Source organism: Schistocerca nitens, chromosome 4, assembly GCF_023898315.1.
Source record: "Schistocerca nitens isolate TAMUIC-IGC-003100 chromosome 4, iqSchNite1.1, whole genome shotgun sequence".
In the NCBI taxonomy this organism is placed as follows: domain Eukaryota; kingdom Metazoa; phylum Arthropoda; class Insecta; order Orthoptera; family Acrididae; genus Schistocerca; species Schistocerca nitens.
In genome coordinates this window covers 935,157,475-935,180,190 of record NC_064617.1, presented here as the reverse complement: position 1 = coordinate 935,180,190, position 22,716 = coordinate 935,157,475, and the positions used below count along the sequence as shown (strand labels likewise).

The 22,716-nt window shown below is 40.2% G+C and overlaps 1 protein-coding gene across 1 annotated transcript in view; it reads left to right on the top strand.

Moving 5' to 3' along the window:
• The window catches only part of LOC126252681 (zinc finger protein 235-like), a 50,467-nt gene that overhangs the window by 17,962 nt on the left and 9,789 nt on the right, over positions 1-22,716 (top strand). The window contains exon 2 of the mRNA XM_049953585.1: positions 16,248-16,323. Within this exon, the coding sequence (XP_049809542.1) occupies positions 16,269-16,323 (55 nt within the window). The 5' untranslated portion in view covers positions 16,248-16,268. The remainder of the gene's footprint in view (positions 1-16,247; positions 16,324-22,716) is intronic.

Here is a 22,716-nt window from a genome sequence, read left to right as displayed (position 1 = left end):
AAATTACGTTATGCATCAGTAAATTGGTTCATAACATGAAAATATAAAAATGAGTTACACAAATATTATGAATTGCTGCATATGCTATATCAATACGCAAACAAAGAAAGTTAAGTGCCTCTTTGGGCTGACCCTAACGTGTAATGACGTTCACATTATGAGAAGTTTCTCATGCACCAATGTATTTGCTGAACATATCAAGTGAAATTGACAAAGAAAAGTGACACCAGTTTGGTGCAGGTGGGGTGCAGATTGTGTCGTTGGATGTAAAGGCTGTTGCTAACAAGAGGAGAAAAACAAAACTCGACAATAATCTAGAGATTTCCATAGTGGGAACAGAAAGTGTAAGGAATTGAATTAGAGAAGACTGAACTGAGCGTAATTTCTGAAGGACTTTTCCTTTATGAAGGTATAGTGCACGGCGCATCGTTGACACGACATTATCGCCTACTTAACTGTGTAAATGACAATTCTGCGACTCCAAGATAGCTGCTGCTTACTTCTTCCTAAAACACGACTTCTCTCACTTAAAACAAAACTTTACTGCGCGACAAAATTCACCGCCTTTATCCTCTCAACATCTTGCGACTAACTTTACTTTACAACCAAATTCGCCGTCTTTATCCTCTGAACATCTTGCGACTAACTTTACTTTGCGACCAAATTCGCCGTCTTCATCCTCTCAACATTTTGCGACTAAACTCGCCATCTCTATAACTCCATGGTGCTGGCCTCACTGGGCCCAGCTGGTTGCTTAAAACTCCGTCTATCATTGGTTATCTCGCAGTGTCCTGGGACATGTCATACAGTTAAATGCTAATACTTCAGTAGTCGGTATTCCTTCGGAAAATACAATGGGAAACAGTGTCAAAGAAGGCTCAAGGTTTGAACAGAGATTTCCGCTACTGGTGTTTAGCTGCGGGCTAGACGCGGTTCGCGTCTGATGGTGCCTGATCAGCTGTCGTCAGAGAGCACGGAACACTGTTCTCGTGAACTCTTCTTCGACATGGAAGATCAAAGTCTGGGCTGAATAGTTTTGTGTCTGTTGAAATTTGACAGATGAAAGTGGGTAGGATGGACTATGCCGCGAAACGGAAAAGTGAAGGAACGACACAGACAGCTAAGGGACCGCGCGGGTGCCAGCCGCGTCACGTAAGATACGTGCCCTCGCAGGTGGTTCTCTTGTTCATCCAACAGACTAGGTATATGGCCAAAACTTGCTCGTTCTGTGGGTGTGATTCACTCTGTTTACGTTATCTATCACGGGGGTAGGCATGTGGTATGTCCCTCCAGATAAACATTCAAATACAAATCAAAATAAAGCATGGTTACATCCTAAACTACTCTTCCAAAACAATTTATCACCCAAGACATCATTATTATTAAACAAATAATTGGCAGTACTCGGGAACTTACTCTAGCATACTTGAAATCCTACAAAATGATTATCCTCATCAATATAGTAACACAGCGACACATGGAAACACTAGGTTGATACAAATACTAAATTACTGGTGCTGGCAAAACTTTAGCAAAATTCTCTAAATAGGTAGTAATAAAACAGTCAAAATGAACACCAATAAGATAATACATGGACTTAAGTAATTGGACACAAGGAATTAGTCATAAGCAAAAGTGTAAAATATTATTTCTTTCAAACAAAACTTCCTTATCCTCCAGTTACATTTCGTAGCAAAATGAGTGTAAGTATCCCTTGGTATTCCCTTATGCTCTCATTTTCATCTCCATACCAACTGATCTTTGGTACTTCTACCCACAAGAAAACTGTCATTGAGTAATGGCAATGTTGTGTGTAATGCTGTGGAATAGTGTGATGTCACATTAATGCTTCCTTTAACAAGACTCTGATGAAATGTGGTTTTGTGTCGCCTCCAATAAACAGACCAATAACTATTAAACATGTGATATGCTGTTTGCTGTGTTGATTTGTTTTTGCAAATATTTGTGATTATCAGTCACCCAGTCAATCATTCAAGGATGTGATTGTTGTTCCTTTTGTTAATTCTCTCACTTACCTGCTTCCATATAATCAATATTGGCGGCTCGACGAAGCTAGTTGCATCTCGGAAGATGTCGATATGACTTACCTGTCGGTGCTTTGGTTTATAATAAAATTAGAGTCCATTTGTCATATAAAAAGTGTGTAGGGAGCAAAGTAAGTTCCTCACTATTGAAAATGTGCATAAAGTTATTCAAAGGGTTTGTTATATAATGGTTAAGAATTTCTGTGTTGAGATTTAGTGCAGCTTGAGGTGCTAAGGTGCGACAAGCGTCGCGCTCGTGAGATTGTAAGTTGCTGACAGCACAGCTGACAGTACGGCTGCGTCCGGTTTCACTGGCTCGGCGGCAGAACTGGTGTTCACGCTGGGTCCGTCCTCTGCTACGCATGGAATTAATCTCTTGGTACAGTCACAAAATTTCCTTCCAGAGTTATCCTATGTTGTTCACGACAGTTATGCATGGAGGGTGATCTTTTGTAAGGGACTCTAATAACTTCTATCGCTAGAGGTCCCAAAACTATCGGGTTCCAATTATTTTACATAAACACTCTGTTCTTCTAAAATTTAGGTAACTGGCAGGTGTTAGGCTTCTATAGAAACTGTATTTTGCGATGGCATTCCAAACCCAACTCCTTAGCAAACGCGTTTCCCACACAGCGGTCGTTTACAGGACAGATATAGCGACAAGTGCTGGCTTCCTTGATGCCATATAGATCTGTTTATTAACCGTGGTGGTCATACAACATAGCCGGAGATCGATCTGAAATTCCAATGTTTTCTAATCCTGATGGCTTAGACAATGCGTACCAGGAAAAAGTTCTCTGTCACGATTTTGTTCCTTACTGAAAACACGGATAGACAACACAAATAGATTCTGTAGGGCAATATTAAGCTGGTGATTTTATTTCTATAACTATCCCTTTAGGTTTGCTGTTTAAACTGCAACGTACGAATGTGTAGAGTGGCTGACGCACGTGGCGTGCAGGGCGAAGGGAGGGTGGTGAGGAGGGGCGAGGGGAGAGCTGCAGATGCTGTATGCGCCAAAGACAGAGGCGGTGGGCGGGGAAGTGGGAACTGCAATGGCCGCTCTCTCGGCAGGCCGGTGAGAGGGAAGGGAAGGGGGCCGCGTCGCCAGCTGACAGGGAGGGGCGGGACTCGCCGCATGTGAACAGCTGTAGACAACAGCGGTGGTATTTACGCAACTCCTTCTGTGGCATTTAAAATACAGAAATACGTGGTACCAAGAAAACTTACCTTGTTGTCTGTTCACATCGCATCATGAAAACAATAAAATAGCACTTGCGGAAGACTCCTTTTACTTTAGAGTAACCTATTTGTTGTTTAACTTGGACATACTTATTCTTGTTATTATCGTTGTGTGATCATTTAGCAAAACATACATGTAATTGGGCATATTTCAAAGGACAGGTAGACGGCAGCATGTAGTCACTGATCTACTGGCAGTTACGAAGGCGTGTTACTATCATGTTTTTATGGTAAAGCTTTAGTAGCTGTGTTCGTGCACTATTTACTAAATTAACAGGTGAAAAGTGAATCCCTTTGATATATTCTAGATTAACTGATTCTTTCTCTAAGTGTTCTGTTGACAAGGACAACTTTCCCCTTAATTCCATGATTAAAGAATGTTTGTGTTTTTAATTCTCGACTGCTACGATAACATTACTGGAGACGTTAAATGACAAAATGATTACATAACTTCAATCACTTCCATTAACATGTGACGTCATAAATTCTATTACCAGTTACCAATGGTTGCCAATTCTTATGTCTACTTAGAACTAACATGCACAACTTAATTAAAGGTATAGTAACGACAGTGTTTTCCGTCAATTGATTCTCTTACTTCATGCAGGACTTTTTCAACTGTTTACATACCATTTCAGACCTACTTTCTGGAACGCAAATCATAGGGGTTTGACCTTAGAGCATATCTACATTGCTGTCTAGGCGGTTGTATTACCTTCTTTCTTGCTTTTTTGGGTGGAACTACTGGCATAATAGGCCGAGCTTCTCCAGTCGGAATTCCGTGCTGAACCAAATTCGTAGCCTGTAGAAACTGCCTCTCTTCAAACAACCATGAAAATTCCTCTAATACTGGCTGCAACATCCTTTTCTCCTCACCGTTTAAATGACCTAACTTCTCTGCTGACTGACTCCTTAACGTCGACGCGACATATCGCACTTCTCTAACTGAACATTTCTTTCTTCTCCTTCCTTTCTCATCTTTATCTCGCTGCTTCTCAGCTCCTCTTATTTCCTCAAAAATTTCCTGTCCACTGGCAACAATAGTACCCTTCGGTATCACAACATCTTTTACACCAAAATTATCTATACTTACTGGTATCGCAAAATACTTCTGTCTCCTCTCCGGTAGGCAGATACTTCTCTTTATATGTACTGACTGACGATCTAAAACATCATTCTGGGTGAGTGGGTCAACCAGAATGTCTGTCTTAGGCTGTTCTTGATTTTTGACATCTATCCAGAGAATCTTTCCACTTCCGCCTTTTATCCTCTCAGGGTCAGTGGTTTTTATCGCTCACATCTGTGGTTTTATGGGAGACTGCGAACGGCGCCTTTCGCAGTTCCCTTACGTCTGACTGGGGTGCGCACTGCCAAATCGGTGAATTGCTTCGCCGAACTGCACAGTTAGCGTTCGATAATCCACTATCCCCTGATAACGGTGCAGGAAGTCATTCCCTAGTATGATGTCAAATTCACCCTTCTTTAGCCTTACTACCTCCATCCTCTGACTGTATTTACCCTCATCGATTTGCAGATTCACTACACGCGAACCTGCCGGGACAATTACTTCCTCTCCAAGGCCACTGATATGGTACCAGGGTGGCTGTAACACCCTTCGATCATTTTTCTCCACAAACAATACACTAACTTGAGCACCAGTATCAACTAAAATTCTAACTAGTTTGTTCCCAAGTACACCAAATAGACTAACGTGTTCCACCTCTTTATACTTTTTGGTCCTAACAGGGCGTATTATTTTTGTCGGGGGTGCGGGTGGGTGGCGGAACCTGCCCCCTAAGCATTTCACTGATTCGACCCCGCGTTGCGGTGGTGGCCGCGCATCTGATTAGAGAATGGTGACTTTGTGGGGCAAACATTATTAGCATGACCTACTGTCTGGCAAATAGTGCAATGCGGTGCACGACAGTGCATTGCCATATGGTTGGGCTTCCCACAACGCTGACAAAATACTTCTTTTGCTGGGACCGGTACTGGGTCTGATGGGCACGGAGCGGCAGCGCAAAAACGCAACACCTCTTCGCATAGCATTGCCAAATGAACAGCTTCAAACAGAGAAGTGGGGGAGGCTGCTTTGACTTCTCCTCCGATGCGGGGGTCAATACCACGAACAATACTGATAATATTTTTCAAATTTTGGACACGTCAGTATTATCTCAGGTGTTTTTCTGAAAAATTTCATATAATTTTATGCACAATATGTTATATTTTAAGCTTAAAATTTGTTTAATTTCAAGCTAAAATTTCTGAAAAGGAATTATTTTGTTTTTGTTGTTAAATTGATATGTATAGCTCTGAATGTACTTTTTTTATTTAGAAACATTTGAAAATTATGAATTATTTGGCACACTTAAAATTTCTATTACTAATTATGCAATCTAGTACTGTTTATTATGTTTAGTTCTGGATTTCTGGAGTCATCTATAAAATAATACTCTAAACTAATAGAAATTCATATGTCAAGAAAAACTGTAAGAACTTTGGCATATTGTTATTACCGCAGAGTGAAGGGTGTAGGTATGCCTCTGATGTGATTGGACATATTTTTGTATTTTGGGTGAACAATGTAATTTTGGCTTTGTTAATGTGAAAATTCTTCCCATCCTCCACCGTGTCCACATCTCAAAAACCTCCAGCCTCAGCCTTTCTCTGTCTTCCTTCCAGCACCATACAGAACACTCCATACAAGATTTTTTATGAGTCTTTTCCTCAATTCTCTGTCCATACTGCTTTTGCCATTGCTATCCTTGTTTTAATTTCTGTGTTACACTTCCAGTTGGTGTCAATCCTGATTCCAGGATACTTAAAATTTTGCATCTGTTCTAATATTTCTCCATTCAGCATAATTTTTATTTCCTTACCTCCTCCTAGTGCCAATACTGTTTTTTTTTGTGTTGATTTTCATTACACAACTTTTTCCGTCAGCGTAAATGGTGTCCACTAAATCGTGTAATTCTTTTTTCTGTATGGCTGGAAGCACCATGTCATCAGCAAACCTCAAACACCCTACTCCTCTTCCTCCAATTTCTACTCCTTTGTCATCCAATGAGCATTGGTCAACCATATTTTCCAAATAGGGGTTGAAAAGGGTAGGTGACAGGCAGCATCCTTGTCTTACTCCTTTTCCTAGTCCAATCCAGTTTCTCCTCTCACTTTAACTGAGGCTTTTTGATTCAGATATAAAGAGTTCACAAATCTTCTGGTTTTCCAGTCCTCTCTCTTTCCCTCATTATAGTTGCCAGCTTGTCCCAAGCCACAATGTCAAATGCCTTTTCTAGGTCAATGAAGCACATATAGAGGTCTTTAAATTCAGTGCATTAGTATTTGTAAAGTGACTCTTTCATATAGTGTTCATTAAAAAATGATGATCATTCCACTTGGGACCTGTGGAATGGTACATTAGCTTATTTGTTTTAGTTTTAAATATTTGTCATGTAGTGTCGTTTTTCTGACATGTTCTACATCCTGGAGGACCTCCTCACTATGGATCATTTGGAATGAAAGTAAATCTAATCTTATCTAATCTAAATCATTACTGTTGTCAGAAAGTCCTCAGGCCATTCACCACTGTCATATATTTTATTACGTAACCTCAATATTTCTCTTATTCCATCTTGGTTGAAGCATTTTAATAATTCTCCTGGTATCGTATCTGTACGTACTGCTTTGCCATTTTTCATTGCAGCTATGGCATACTTTACTTCTTCCATTAAAATGGTTGGTCCTTTCTCGTCATCACTTACACTGTTGAGTGATTCAAATTCCAGAGTTTCTGGTTTGTGATCTGTGTCATATAGCTCTTTTAGATGTTCTTCCCATCTCTGAAGGACATTGTCACAATCTTTGTACACTACCTCCTCATCTTTACTCAAAATTTACGTAGTAGAACTTCCTGCTCTGTTTCGATCCCATGTCATAGTCTTTACTCTGTTGTATAGTAAGTTGTATCTTCCAGATGTACTAAATAATAAATCTATTTCTCTATAGTCCACCAATGAAAAGGAAATACTTGCTATAGTCAAAGAGCTGACACCCAGATTCTCTGTTGGCACTGACAATATTGACAATATTCCTGACTACATCTTAAAGAATTGTGCTCCCCACATAACCAGGCCACTTGTTGTCATCTGTAACTGTTTTCTGTCAGAAGGGGTGTTCCCAGAGAAATTGAAGACCACAAAAGTAAAACGTCTGTTCAAGAAAGGGATAAAAACAGAAGTATCAAAGTACAGGCCTATTTTGCTACTGTTTGGTTTTTCAAAAATAATTGAAAAACTCTATCATAAAAGACTAATCAATTTCATAGAAAAAAATAATTACTTCTCAAATACACAACACAGATTCCGAAAATCTAAATCTATTGAGACTACTATTTTTGCATTCCTAAATAAAGCCTTAAATGCTATAGACAGCAAAGAGCGTATCTCAGCCATATTTCTAGACCTCTCTAAAGCATTCAATGTCACCAGCCAAAATGTCTTCCTTAAGGAACTTGAATCTGTAGCTATTAGGGGTTCAGCATATGAATGGATCAAATCATATCTCCAAAATAGAGAGCAAGTAGTTGAGTTAGCTATCCGAGAAGGAAACAAGATAAAGCCCTACTGCTCAGAAAAGCAGAACATTAACCCTTTATCTGCTCTGGACGTGTTAACACGCGTGCCTTTGTACCCCTCCCTGTGTGCTCTGAATGTGTTTACGTGCACCACCAGTCCTTCTACCTGGTACTCTGAACCAGTCTATGCTGGTGGTGCACGTAAACACGTTCAGAGCACAAAGGGACAGGTACAAATACGCATGCGTTAACACATCCAGAGCACTTAAAGGATTAAGTACTGTGTACCACAAGGCTCCATTCTAAGACCATTATGTTTCTACTCTTTGTAAATGACTTGGAACTGACCAGTCCATGCTATAGTTGCATAAAATTCACAGATGACACAAAAGTGATAGTAAAAAGGAAGGACCAGAGAAGAATTATTGCATGAGATTAAAAAACATACCACCCATATTACAGGATGGTTTTCTGGAAACAGTTTAGTAATAAACACAGAAAATCCAATTACAGTTCACTTACACACAGTGCAAAATAAATGCCCATTAACACCAGACATAGAGTTATTTACCAGAACCCTTGAAAGTGTAAGATCTACAAAATTTTTGGAATGTGGATCCAGGAAGATCTAAGATGGATCCATCATGTAAAATACATTACAAATAAATTGAATACCATTTGTTATACTATCAAAGTTCTTTCTGGTTGCACATTGAAAGAGACACTAAAAATGTGTACTTCACCCAAGTAGAATCTTTATTGTGATATGGCATAATCTTTTGGGGAAATGCATCTGCCAGCAAAAGTTGTTTTATATGCCAAAAGAGAATTGTAAGAGCCATAGAAAATGCTACCATAAGAAGCTCATGTAAGCCCTTATTTAAGAAACTTGACAGCTTTCCACTATCAATTCTTTATATCTTACAAATAATAATATTTGTTAGGAAAATCTTAGAAAATAGCGACACTCTTGTATTGACTAACCAGAGTATCCATCCATATAACACAAGAAGAACACATGATATACATGTTTAATATGTGTACACAACACTCAAACAGAATGGACTACTGCAAACAGGAAACAGACTGTACAATAAGCTACCTAATAACATTAAAACAATAAAAGGCACTTCAAAATTTAAAACTGCTCTCCATAACTATTTATTGCAAAACTGTTGCTATAGTATAGATGAACAATTTGAAACATAAAAATATGTTCTGTCCATGTTCTGTACTTTGTATGTAAACCTGAACACCTTGATACAGAAGTGTGCCATCACCTTTACTGTTTTACTTTAGAAATAGATATTTAAATGTATATTGTACTTTTGAATTTCCATGTTATTTGTTTATATGCTTCTTTCCCTTAATAATGTGAACTTATTTAGAACTACTGTACAATTCTGAATTTTTCACAAGATATGCATCTATACATTTTTTTGTTTCTTGGCATTACACATATATTATATGGACATTTGCATCATTATAATATCACTGTCATAATCATTTTAACCATGTATCATCTCATCTCCATTTTTGACTTGTCCTGTATCATCATGTTCTTCTCTGCACACAATGTATGGTCTACAGGATAAATAAAATTACAAATTACATTAGATAAAGTAGTCCAAAATTGGTCTAGCGCAGTATTGGTTTTACTGATATATTTTAACAGGCCTGTAAAACACAAAAGAATACCCATCACTCCAGCAGTGACAAAGCAACGCTGCTGCCTGGAGCTAGTAGCCAGAACCAACCAGAGTGGTGCTATCATTGCTGGAGTACTGGTTATTCTTTGTGTTTTCTATCCTATTACTACATACCAGTAAAACAAATCTCATACTAGGCTAATTTGAGACCGCTCTATCTAATAGGCATGTAAAATTCCACTTTAAAAATAATTTTGTTTGTACAGTATTTTTAGGCTGACTCCAAATATGCACTGCAAAAATGAAATTACAAATAAATATATATAAATACCATATGAAAGGAGCCCTCTCTCTGAGAAGCTGAAGTGTTGAGTTGTTGACAGACACATACAAAAAAGGAAGAAAACTTGCCAGTTTTCAGAATGAATTCTTTCTCAAGCTAGAGTATGCACACGTGTGTGTGCTCTAACTTGAGGAAGGATTCATTCTGAAAGCTAGCAAGTTTTCTTTCTTTTTTGTGTGTTGATAGCTCAGCCCTTCTCGTTTTCAGTGAGTTGTCTCCTTTATTTACTTTATACCAGAATTTTCCTACTATAATTAATTATATAAAGCTTCTGTTGTGTTCTTCAGTCTGAAGACTGCTTAAATGCAGCACTCCGCAATAATTCTGTTCTGATGAATTCTAATAGGGTTACACTGAGCATGTTACAGACATTCCATCTACAGGATGAAAGTGGCATCTGCTCAAGATTATCGATGGCTATTCCTTATTGTTTTCAAAACATATTTTTCTAGGAAAGGTAACCATTAAAAGAAGTGGATGGATGTGGAGATCCTTGTCAAAGTTTGTACACCACATTGAAACCAGTGGATGAAAGTGTATAACCTTGTCAAAAAATATATACTTTCATTTACTTATTGTAATCTACATCTAGTTCAAAATCAAACAATGGAAATTCCTGGTTGGTATATCCACAATATAAGGAAAAGGATAGATTGCTACTCATCATTAGGCATAATGGAAAAGCTGTTCCACATTAGCTTTCCATGCTCTGCAAACTACTGTGAAGTGCACAGCAGAGGGTACATCCCATTGTACCAGTTACTGGGCTTTCTCCCATTCCATTCACATGTGGAGAGTAAGAAGAATGAGTGCTGAAACACTTCTGAGCACACTGCAATTAGTGCAATCCTGTCTTTGCAATCTCTTTTGGAGGTATACATACAGGGTTGTAGTGAAGTCCTAGATTTGTCACTGTAAGTTTGCTCTATAAACATTAAAAGTAGGCGCTCTCAAGATAGTTTACATTTATCTTCAATCTTCCAATTCAGTTCTTTCAGCATCTATTGACACTGTCCCAAGGGTGATATCACTATGTGACCATTTGTGCTGCCATTCTTTGTATCCACTCAGTATCTGCTGTTAGTTGCTTCATTATAGATAATTGCAAAAAATCTGAGATTACTATTAATTTTGTCTGCAAGGTCATTAATGTACAACATGAACAGCAGAAGTCCCAACACTCTTTTCTGGGCACACCTGAAGTCATTTCTACATCTGTCAATAACTGACCATCCGAGATAACGTGCTATGGTCTGCTCCACCACAAATTTCTTAATCCTGTAGCAAATCTTAATGGAGACCCCAAATCAATATACTGTACTTCTGATAATAAGTATATGTGTGTTATGTGGTTTAAATGTCTTTTGGCAGACAAGAAATGCTGCATTTATATGACTGCCTTAATCCATGGCCTTTAGGTTGTCAGGTGAGAAAAGCCTGAGGTGACTTTCACATGACTGATGTTTTCAGAAACTGTACTGGTTGGCATGGAGGAAGTTTACTGTTTGAGACTCCTCATTAAGTTTGAGGACAGAAAATGTTCTAAGATTTTGCAACAAATGGATGTCAAGGATAATGGACAGTAGTTTTGAAGACCACTTCTACTTCTCTTTGTAGATGGGTGTAACCTGTACTTTCTTCCAACTACTGGGGATGGTTTTTTTGTTTGTGGGATCTAAACAGATTATAGTTAAAAGAGGGGCTAAGTCAGCTGCAAAGTTAGAAAATATTCTGATAAGGATTTCTTTTGATCCTAAAGCTTTATTCAAAGATTTCAGCTGTTTCTCAATTACATGGACACAAATACTCATTTCACGTACACAAATACTCATTTCACTTATGAGTGTTATGATAATTAAATTGGGACAATTCTCCTGGATTTTCCTTCATAAAGAAACATTTGAAAATGGAGTGAAGTATTTCTGCTATTGCTTTGCTACCCTCAGTTCCAATTACTGTCTCATCCATGAGTTACTTAATACTACCATCAGTGCCACTAGCAGCCTTTACATATGACCAGACTCCTTCAGACTTTGAGAAAGATCTTTTGATAATATTCTGCTGCAGTAGTCAGTGAAGGCTTCACACATTGCCCGCTTGACAGCTAAATATATTTCATTCAGCATCACTGTATCTGCAGCCCTATGCTTTGTTTTACATCTTTCATGCAGTATTCTCTGTTACTTTTGAAGTTTCTTCACAGTGCCTGTATATTTACTTTTACTAGAAAAATACATTTTTAAAACAATAGTTTTACTATTACCAACATAGTATGTACATTTTATTATGATAATTATCAGGTTATCACTGGCAAGAATGGTGATGAAGTACAGCCGGTGACACATAAATCAAGACAGTATAGATTTAAAATAACAATATCAGAGAAGGAAATTTGCTACTCACCGTCTCACCGTATAGCGGAGATGCTGAGTCACAATAGGCACAACAAAAAGATTCATACAATTATAGCTTTCGGCCATTAAGGCCTTTGTCAGCAGTAGACACACACACACACACACACACACACACACACACACACACACACACACACTCATGCAAATGCAACTTGCACACACATCTGCAGTCTCAGAGAGCTGAAACCACACCGCCATTGTGGTTTCAGCTCTCTGAGACTGCAGACGTGTGTGCAAGTTGCATTTGCATGTGTGTGTGTGTGTGTGTGTGTGTGTGTGTGTGTGTGTGTGTGTACTGCTGACAAAGGCCTTAATGGCCGAAAGCTATAATTGTGTGAATCTTTTTGTTGTGCCTATCATGACTCAGCATCTCCGCTATATGGTGAGTAGCAACTTTCCTTCTCTGATATTGTTACATTCCATCCTGGATTTTCCATTGTTAGATTTAAGGTAAGCTACTCAGTACAAGCATCAATACATAAATTAAGAGAATATACATTTTAAAAAATCTACTCGCCAAGTGGTGGCTGAAGAAAAGACATATAAAAAGATAGAAATTCACAAGCATTTGGAGCCAGTGTCTCCTTCTTCTGGCAAAAGAGTTGGAGGGAGAGGAAGAGAGATGAAGGAAAAGGATTTGTGAGTTTTAGGAAATGGGGAGAGATATGGAAAAGGTACCCAAAACAACAGGTCAGGGGAGACTTACTGGAGGGGTTGAGAAAGAAATACTGGTTGTATATATAGCTGGTGATTTTGGCAGTACTTCACAATTGCTAAATATGTATCAGAATTGACTGATGACCATAGCTGTTAAGTCCCATAGTGCTCAGAGCCATTTTGTCTGAGAATTCGATATACATTCAAAACCTCTTCCCCTCTCTCTCTCTACCCATCTCCTCATCCTCTTTCTCTTTGTTGATTTCCTCCTCCTCCCCTCCCTCTCTCTGTGCATCACCTCCCTCCTCTCTCTGTCCATCTCTCCCTGCCTCCTCTCTGTGTCCACTGTACCGTTCCCCTTCCCACCCCCTCTGTTCTCTTATCCCTCTCTCAGACATTGAGGCTTGTTTATTGTTGTTGGTAATAAAACCTTCACTAGGAACTGAAGTCACTTAAAATGAATGGGTAAATCAGTTGGATCATTGGTAAAGTGGTATAAGAGAGACCTCTCCAGGTGTTGGATCTGTGAGGATAGTAACTTCAATGAAAGTATTCCACACTCTTTTAATCTGCAAATGGGTGGGGTTACAGAGTTTCAGATGATCTAGATTTGCAGTAGCATTCTAATTATAAGCCAACAAGCCATAAATCCATCTTTCTTGTTTTCTGTAAAACCAATGCCAAGGAAGAAAACAAAACAGCACATTGTTGTTTAGACAATTTGTTGTTGGAATTATATGTAAGGAGAAAGGATACATATGTGAGAAATAATTTGGCTAATGGTTTACATGCCGTGCTATCGTATTTGAAACTGACTGTGAGAAAGAGCATGAAACAACAATTTTCACAGCACAGTGGAGAATTTTCTTTCTTGCAGTTGGTTTTAATACAAAACCTGAATACTGTTGTTTAAAAAAATATATAGCCTATCTTTGTCAAAATGTTCATTAAAGTATCATCTTAAAATTTGAAGTGGATCAGTCAGAACATTTTGAGATTTTTGATAACAATATTTCCCTTTGATATTTTACACATATATTTATGCATTATATATATTAACACATAGAGTTTGATCAGCTGAGTGATCAGTAGGGAATCATGTAACAAGTTGAAGGAAATTGGTCAAGAACTTTCCAAGATTTCTGATCATAATTTTTCCCCTCTATGTATTAAATATAAATTTATATGCTACATCATCTACATCTACATGGCTACTCTGCAAATCAGACTTAACTGCTTGACATAGGGTTTATTGAACCACTTTCATGATAATTCTCTGTTAGTCCACTCTCAAACAGCACATGGAAAAACAAATACCTATATCTTTCTATGTGAGCTCTGATTTTCCTTATTTTGTTATGTTGATCATTTCTAACTATGTAGGTTGATGTCAACAAAATATTTTCGCATTTGGAAAGGAAAATTGATGATTGAAATTTTATGAGGAGATCCAGCTGCAATGAGAAATGCCTTTGTTTTAATGATGTCCACCCCAAACCCTATATGATGTCTGTGACAGTCTCTCCCCTGTTTCTCAATAATACAAAACATGCTGCTCTTCTTTGAACTTTCTTGATGTACTCCGTTAAGAAATTTTTGAAATTTTTGGTAAAAACCTTTCCACTTTATGTCAAACAATGGAAAATCCAGGATGGAATGTAACAATACTATGAAAAAGATAGTTACTATTCACCATACAGTGGAGATGCTGAGTCACAGATAGGCGCAACAAAAAGACTGTCATAAAGTGAGCCTTTGGTCAACAAGGCCTTCATCAAAAATAGACAACATACACACATGCACTCCCTCTATACTTGATGTAAGCCTTGTTGGCTGAAAGCTCACTTTATGTCAGTCTTTGTGTTTTGCCTATCTGTGGCTCAACATTTTCAATTTATATATTACAAACAGTGCTATTTTTCTGTGGGAATGCTGGGGGATGCGTACCCCTAAACTTTTTCATCGACAAAGTAATTTTTTTTACGATTTTGAGAACTTGGAAGAGTGCCAAAGATTTATATCATGGACGTAAATTTCTTATTTCATTTTTTCATGTTAGTAATTGCAATACGAATGATACCATTGCAGTTTGTCGTGGGAAAAGCAATGTCATTGACTGTTTCAAGCATTTTGAAGCTGCAGCAACCATTCTCGACAACTGAATTGCTGGCAGCCAATTCGACAAGCATGTAGTGCCCTCACCCGCTAATAGTGGGTGATGGTAGTGCTAAACGGATATGCGTATGCTCAAATGCCGAGCTACCGATAGATTTCTCTATGGTCCTGCTGCCATGATCCTTCGCTATTCATTTCCATCTTTGTTTTTTTGTTCTTTATTCATTTGTGTTTGCTGTTCCATTCTTGTCAGTTGTGGAAAGTTTTACAGTGTGTCCTGCTTTCATTGCAACTTGTACGTTAAGTTGCAGGTGAGAGATGAGCAGAAAACGAAAAAACTATTTTACTTCTCGTCCTGCATCTAAAAAACAAAAAACTGTCAATAATTCGTGTGCGAGTGAAAAGCCTAGAAGTTCAACATCAGTGGATGATGAAAGTGAAACTGTAAACCTGAGCACTGATTGATTGGACTCACCTGTTTCATTTGACGTGTATTATAGGTCAATTGAAGTGTATGATACCATTTTCTTTTATTGTTCAGGGGTTGATGGGAATCGCATGCTTCATTTGAGGTGATGTAAGCTGAAGTGTTCAATACCACATTCTCTTGTATGTTTGGGTGTTTCTCGGTATCGCCTGCTGCTTCATTTGAGCTGTAGTAGAGTCAACTGAAGAGTCCAATACCATTTGTTTTGTAATTCGACATGTTGATGACATCATGGCTAAAAGCAGATGGATGGTATCCCATGCTTCAGTTATAAGCAATTTTCGCTGCATTATATCCAATGTGGGAGCATCCTCAAACTTTTTTTAGAAAAAAAGCACTGATTACAAATATATTTATACATTACATGCATTTAAAAATAAATAGCCTATGTCCGTCCATATGTACATTTGATTATCATGTAAACATCTGAAGTTAATTGGTCTAGAACTTTTTGAGATTTTTGCTAATAAAATTAAACAACAACTTGTCTTTATAAGTAATATAGATACATTACATTTTCAAACATTGATTATTTTTGTTGATATAATTTAAGCTAAGTTTCTGTTAAATATGGAATGATCATCTTAAGAAGTAAGATTCAAGGAATGTAACTGTAGAAAGAAAAACTATTATGTGGAGGCAATTTTTTGAAAAAATGAGTTAATTTAAATATCTAGGTGATCAGGTTAAGCATGAAAATTACAAAACAACCTACATTTCAGGAATGACAAAAACTGAAATAAATGGTTCAGAGGAAAACTCTGTGTTACCCCACTGTTATTGTGGCATCAATGCAAGGTATGTACTCTAATGTTTGACAAACTAAGATGCTAAGATGTTATAGATACTCTGAACTGAGATATTTTCATTATTGAGTACAACACCCACATCTCAATCAGAAGAAACATACTGACATCAACAAAAATTTAAGGTTGCATAATTAAAAATAATTCTGGAGCACAGCCCCAAAGGAGATCAGAATGTACAATTGCATAAATACTGTGCATGTCACTTTATGGTGCATGGCGGAAGGTACCCTGCACCATTACTAGTCTTTTCTTTCATGTTCTACTCTCAAATAGAGTGAGGGAAAAAAACTGCCTATACTCCTCCATATGAGCCCTGATTTCTTGTATCTTATCTTCATGATCTTATGCAAAATAAATTTTGGTGGCAGTAAAATCATTCTGTAGTCAGCTTGAAATGCCAGTTCTCTAAATTTTCTCAATAATGTTCCTTGAAAAGAACTCACCTTTACTTCAGGAATTCTCGTTTGAGTTCTCAAAGTGTCTCTGTAATACTGTCATATTGTTCAAATCTAATGGTAACAAATCTAGTAGCCCACTTCTGAATTGCCTCAATGTCTTCTCTTAATTTGACCTGGTGCGAATCCCAAACACATGAGCATAACTCAAGAATAGTTTGTACTAGTGTCCTATATGTGGTCTCCTTCAAGATGAACCACACTTCCCCAAAATTCTCCCAATATACCAAACCTGACCATTTGCCTTCCCTACCACAATCCTCACATGTTCGTTCCATTTTATATTGCTTTGCAATGCTATACCAGATATTTAAGTGAGGTGACTGTGTCTAGCAGAACACTAATAATGCTTTATCTGAAATTACAGGTTTGTTTTTCCTACAAATCCACATTAACTTATGTTTTTCTTCTTTTAGAGCTGGCTACCATTCATCACACCAACTAGAAATTTTTTCTAAGTGATCTTGTATCTTCCTACAGTCACTCAACTTTGACACCTTCCCAGAGACCACAGCATCATCAGCAAACAACCAGAGGTTGCTGCTCACCCTGCCTGCCAGATCATTTATGTATATACAAAATAACAGCTGCCCTGCTACACTTCCCTGGGGCATTCCTGATGATATCCATACCTCTGGTCAACATTCTTCCTTGAGGGCAACATACTCAGATCTATTATTTAAGGAGGGTTTGAGCTAGTTATGTACCTTGGAACCTGTTCCATGTGCTCATCATATCTTCATTAACAGTCTGCAGCCAGGTACTATGCCAAAGACTTTTTGGAAGTCCAGAAATATGTAATCTGCCTCTTGCCCTTCTTCCATAGTTCACAGTATATCGTGAGAAAAGGGCCAGCTGAGTTTTGCATGAGTGATGCTTTCAAAAGCCATGCTGATTCACGGACATAATCTTGTTGGTCACAAGGAAATTTATCATATACAACCTGAAGATATGTTCAAGAGTTCTGCAGCGAACCAATGTTAAGTGTATTGGTCTGTAATTTTGTTGGTTTGTTCTTTTTTCCATCTTATATACAGGAGTCACCTGTGCTTTCTTCCATTTGCTGGGACTTTGCACTGGGTGAGAGATTCGCAATAAATGCAAGATAAGTAAGGGGCCATTGCTGTAGAGTACTCTGCTGTAGAGTACTCTTTGCAAAGCCAAACAGGGATTCCTTCTGGGCCTGGTGACTTACTGTACTTGGGTTCAACTCCTTATGTTGTTTCTCTATGCCAGGGATACCTGGTACTATGTAATCTATATGGAAGTCTGTTCGATGGTGAAATGATGGTATGTTTGTATGATTCTCCTGCATAAAATTTAAAACTTCTGCTTTCATTTTGCTGTCTTCAGCTGCCACACCTGACTGATCAATGGGTGTCTGGATGGACACTTTAGAATCCCTTAGCAATTTTGCATAGGACCAGAATTTTCTCATGTTTTGGCCAGGTCTTTTGTTAAGGTATGATGGTGGTAGCTGTTGTACGTATGCTTTGTGCATAGATCTTTTCACTGATTCATGAATCTGTACTAACCTTTACCTGCTGTGATTTGTGCATTATCTTTTGAATCGAGAGTGCAACAGCCTTTGCTTCTTCAGCATTTTCTGAATTTTATTGTTATACCATGGTGGATGTTTTCTCTCCTTAATCCACTTACTAGGCACATAGTTCTTCAGATCATGATTTACAATCTGTTTAAACTTCACCCATAATTCCTCTATGTCCATATTACTGGAATTAAGTGATGTCTGTTCATTCACTACATGAGATGCTAACAACTGCTTATCTGCTCTTTCCAGAGGAAACACTCTCCTAGCCTTCTTGACTGATTTATTAACTTCTGTCATGATCACTGATCCCCATCTATTTACTGATGCCTTCAATAAGGTCTGGTCTGTTTGTGACTACAAAGTCTAAGGTATTTCCATTGCATGTGGGCTGCTAAACTGGCTGGTCAAGACAGTTTTCAGTAAATTTGTTCAAAAGTGTTTCACAAGACTGTCTGCATGTATGCCCTAGAATGAACCCACAGACATCCCACTCTGTAGTCGTTCATAACTAGGATGTCATATGAAAAATGATAACCAAAATTTTAAGGCAGTAGAGGCCAATAAGTCTAATCCTTGGAGATTATGATGATGTATTTCTATAGCCTGAATAAAGTACTTAAAGATCAACAGTGATGAGGGGCACTATTTCCTGCTGTTACACAGCATGTGGTGTTCTCATGCAATTAACAGTTGAACACGTGCATGTTAGTGAAAAACACCCCCGCCCCTCCCTCTGCCCCCCCCCAAAAAAGAAACACACACACTGTTGTGTCTATTTCCTACAGCATAGACACAATGAGGTAGCTAGGTGCACGCTAAACTAACGCAGACGGGCTTGAAGTTCTGGAACATGAGACTTATTAATGAATAAGAGGAAAAGTACGTAGATGCGTTTAATACTTATCTTTATTCTCTTGTTGGAATACATCTCTCTTGAATATTAGTACGCTATTAGCACTGATACAAATGGCGCCTTGCTAGGTAGTAGCTATAGAGTAAGCTGAAGGCTATTCTATCTGTCTCTCGGCAAATGAGAGGAAAGCTTCGTACGTCTGGTCGCAAGCTATGTCTTCCGTACAACTGGGGCGAGGTCTAGTCCATGTCTTGTGACATGCCATGTGGTGGCGCTAGGGTTGCGATTACACAGTGGCGACACGCGGGTCCGACATGTACTACAGGACCGCGGCCGATTTAAGTTACCACCTAGCAAGTGTGGTGTCTAGCGGTGACACCACATTCCTCCCCCGCAAATCGGCGAACGGTCGTGAGATAAGGCTTCCGCCCGCCGTGGGGAGGACCCCATGTTGACGTATGCGATGAGGTGGGGAGCCTAACAACAGGCGAGGCTGTGCCACCCGCACCCGGCCATTCGGTCCGAGGGGAGCTAGGAAACGCCTGCAAACCTAGTCCAGGGTGCACGTCAACATGAGGTGTATGCGCATGTAATGAGACAAGAGGGGCCGAAGGGTCGACCTCCATGTGGTCGGAGCACCCGACGGGCGAAGACGACATCTGGTCCGGAGCGGGCAAAAGGTCCATGGCGGAGGACGGCATGTCACGGGAAGCGAGCGGCGGCGCGGGACCCAGGGAGGCGCGTAGCGGCTGCAGCGAAGCGTCCACTGCGGGCGGCGCCGGCGGCAGCTGCGGCGGCGGCGCGACGCCATGAGGCAAAATGGAAGGCAGCGTCGGTAACACCTGGGGATGAGGCGAGCCAGTAGATGGGTCCCCAAGGCGCTGACCTGACGGCACCGTCGCTGAAAGCAGACGGGGAGCGGCAGAACCCAGGCGACGACAGAGGCGCTGCTGATTGAGATGCCGACGCACCTCACCAGAGGCCCCCAATACCAAATACATCGCGCGGCCGAGGCAGCGAAGAATGCGCCCTGCGAGCCAACGCCGTGAACCGCGATAGTTGCGATAATAGACAACGTCGCCAGGAGCAAAAACCGGAGTCAGCCGCTGCACAGGAACCTGATGCGGCGGATGCAGCAAAGACATCAGGGTGCGATGAGATCGACCATGGAGCAATTCAGCCGGCGAGCGGCCATCGCAGGGCTAAGAGCGATACGAAGACAAAAAGAGCAACAAAGCGTCCTCCCGAGAATGCGACTCTTTCAATTTCAACATCTGGGACTTGAAAGTCCGGACCAATCGTTCAGCGGCACCGTTTGACTGAGACGAAAACGGCGCGGACGTCAGATGTTGAATACCATTGGCCCTGCAGAATGACTGAAATTCTGCGGACATGAATTGTGGGCCATTGTCGGAAACAATAGTCTGCGGAAGACCCTCAATGCAAAAGATAGCAGACAAGGCTTGGATTGTGGCAGAAGACGTCGTGGAAGACATCCGGACAACAAAAATGAATTGTGGGCCATTGTGTAGCAACAAAACGCAAAACAGTAGCAAGGACAGGATCAGCAGCTGTGGCTGTAGCTACACGACGAAAATCAATCGGAAACGATTCGACCACGTCATCGGTTTCTGAATCAATGAACATGCAAGCAAGTTCGGAAGAATCGAATGCTTTATCCTCAGCAACAGGCAAACGGGACAACGCATCAGCGTTTCCGTGCTGAGCAGTGGACCGATACAAGATATCGTAGCGGTACTGCGAGAGAAAAAGTGACCAGCGAATGAATTTCTGCGCTGTACGTGGAGGTACAGGCTTGTTCGGATGAAAAAGCGATGTCAAAGGTTTGTGGTCCGTGATGATGGTAAAGTGACGACCATACAAGAAGTCATGGAACTTGGTAACACCAAACACGAGAGCTAAAGCTTCTTTCTCTATCTGGGAATAATTTCTTTGCTTAGATGAGAGCAATTTGGACGCAAAGGCAATAGGGCGATCATGCGAGCCATCCTTGTGCGCAAGCACAGCACCGATCCCGAAATCCGATGCATCTACCATCAACAAAAGGCGTTTCTGGGGATCGAATGGCGTAAGGCAAGTATTTGAAAGTAACGCCGATTTCAACTGGCGAAAGGCGCATTCGCATTCCGTCGTCCAGACGAACGGAACACCTTTACGGCGTAAACGATGAAGCGGAGCTGAAATGGAAGAAGCATTGCGCACAAACCGTGCATAATAATTAATTTTACCCAGCACACTCTGTAGCTGTTTCAAATCTTGCGGAGTAGGTAAGTCCTGTATGGCACGGAGGTGCTCTGGACTCGGATGTATACCTTGGGCATTTATGACATGCCCCAGGTAGGGTAAGTCCCGAGCAAAAAACACACATTTGTCCTTCTTCAAGCGAAGACCATTTTGACGCAAGACCTGAAATAATGTTCGGAGATTTTGCAAATGTTCGGCTTCTGTCTTTCCTGAGATCACAATATCGTCCAGATAGTTCGCAGCAGTAGGGACCGACGCACAAACAGTTTGTAAATATTGCTGAAACAAAGCAGGGGCGGATGCACACCCGAATGGCAGTCTTTTGAAGCGATCCAAGCCAAGATGCGTGTTTACCACCAAGACGCGCTGGGATTCTTCGTCCACAGGTATCTGCAAGTACGCATCTGCTAGGTCCAATTTGGAAAAATATTTTCCCGGGCACAGTTTGTCAAAAAGATCTTCCGGGCGGGGCAAAGGAAAAGTAGCAGTCACAAGTTGTGGATTCACAGTGGCCTTGAAGTCCACACAAAGTCTCAGTTTTCCGGAAGGTTTTGGCAAAATTACTAAGGGTGAGGCCCAGAGAGAAGCCTGCACACGTTCAATTACACCTTGAGATTCTAAATCGTGCAATGTTCTTGCGACCTCATCACGCAATGCGTGGGGAACATTGCGCGCTCTGAAAAATTTTGGTTGCGCGTTGTCTTTCAGTTCCAAATGTGCAGCATAGTTCTTAGCGCAACCAAGGCCCGGTGCAAAAATGTCTGCAAATTCTTCACAAAGACTAGAAACACTGGCGGAAGGCACAGTCTGATTCACTGATAGGACCTGATTTACTATAGACAAATTAAACAATTGAAACAAATCTAAACCAAATAAGTTCACTGCACTAGAAGAACGAAGAACGTAAAATGACACAAGTTTCGTTTGTCCCTTGTATGTGGCAAGAAGGCTGCACTGTCCTAACACAGGTATATGCTGTCCTGAGTAACTAGTTAACTTAACCTTTGCGGCACGCAATGGCGGTTTGCCCAGTTGTTTGTACGTGTCGTGATTGAGCAATGAAACTGCAGCTCCGGTATCGAGCTGGAATGGTATCACTGTGCCTTCAAAGTCTAAGTCCACAAAAAGTTTATTGTCCTGCTGACGACAAGAGCGACTGCCACGTGCAAGTTGAACTGATACAGGTACAGAAGCACTTGCGACTTGACGGGATTTCCGGCGACGTCGACGCACACTTTTGGTGGGACGAACACAGTC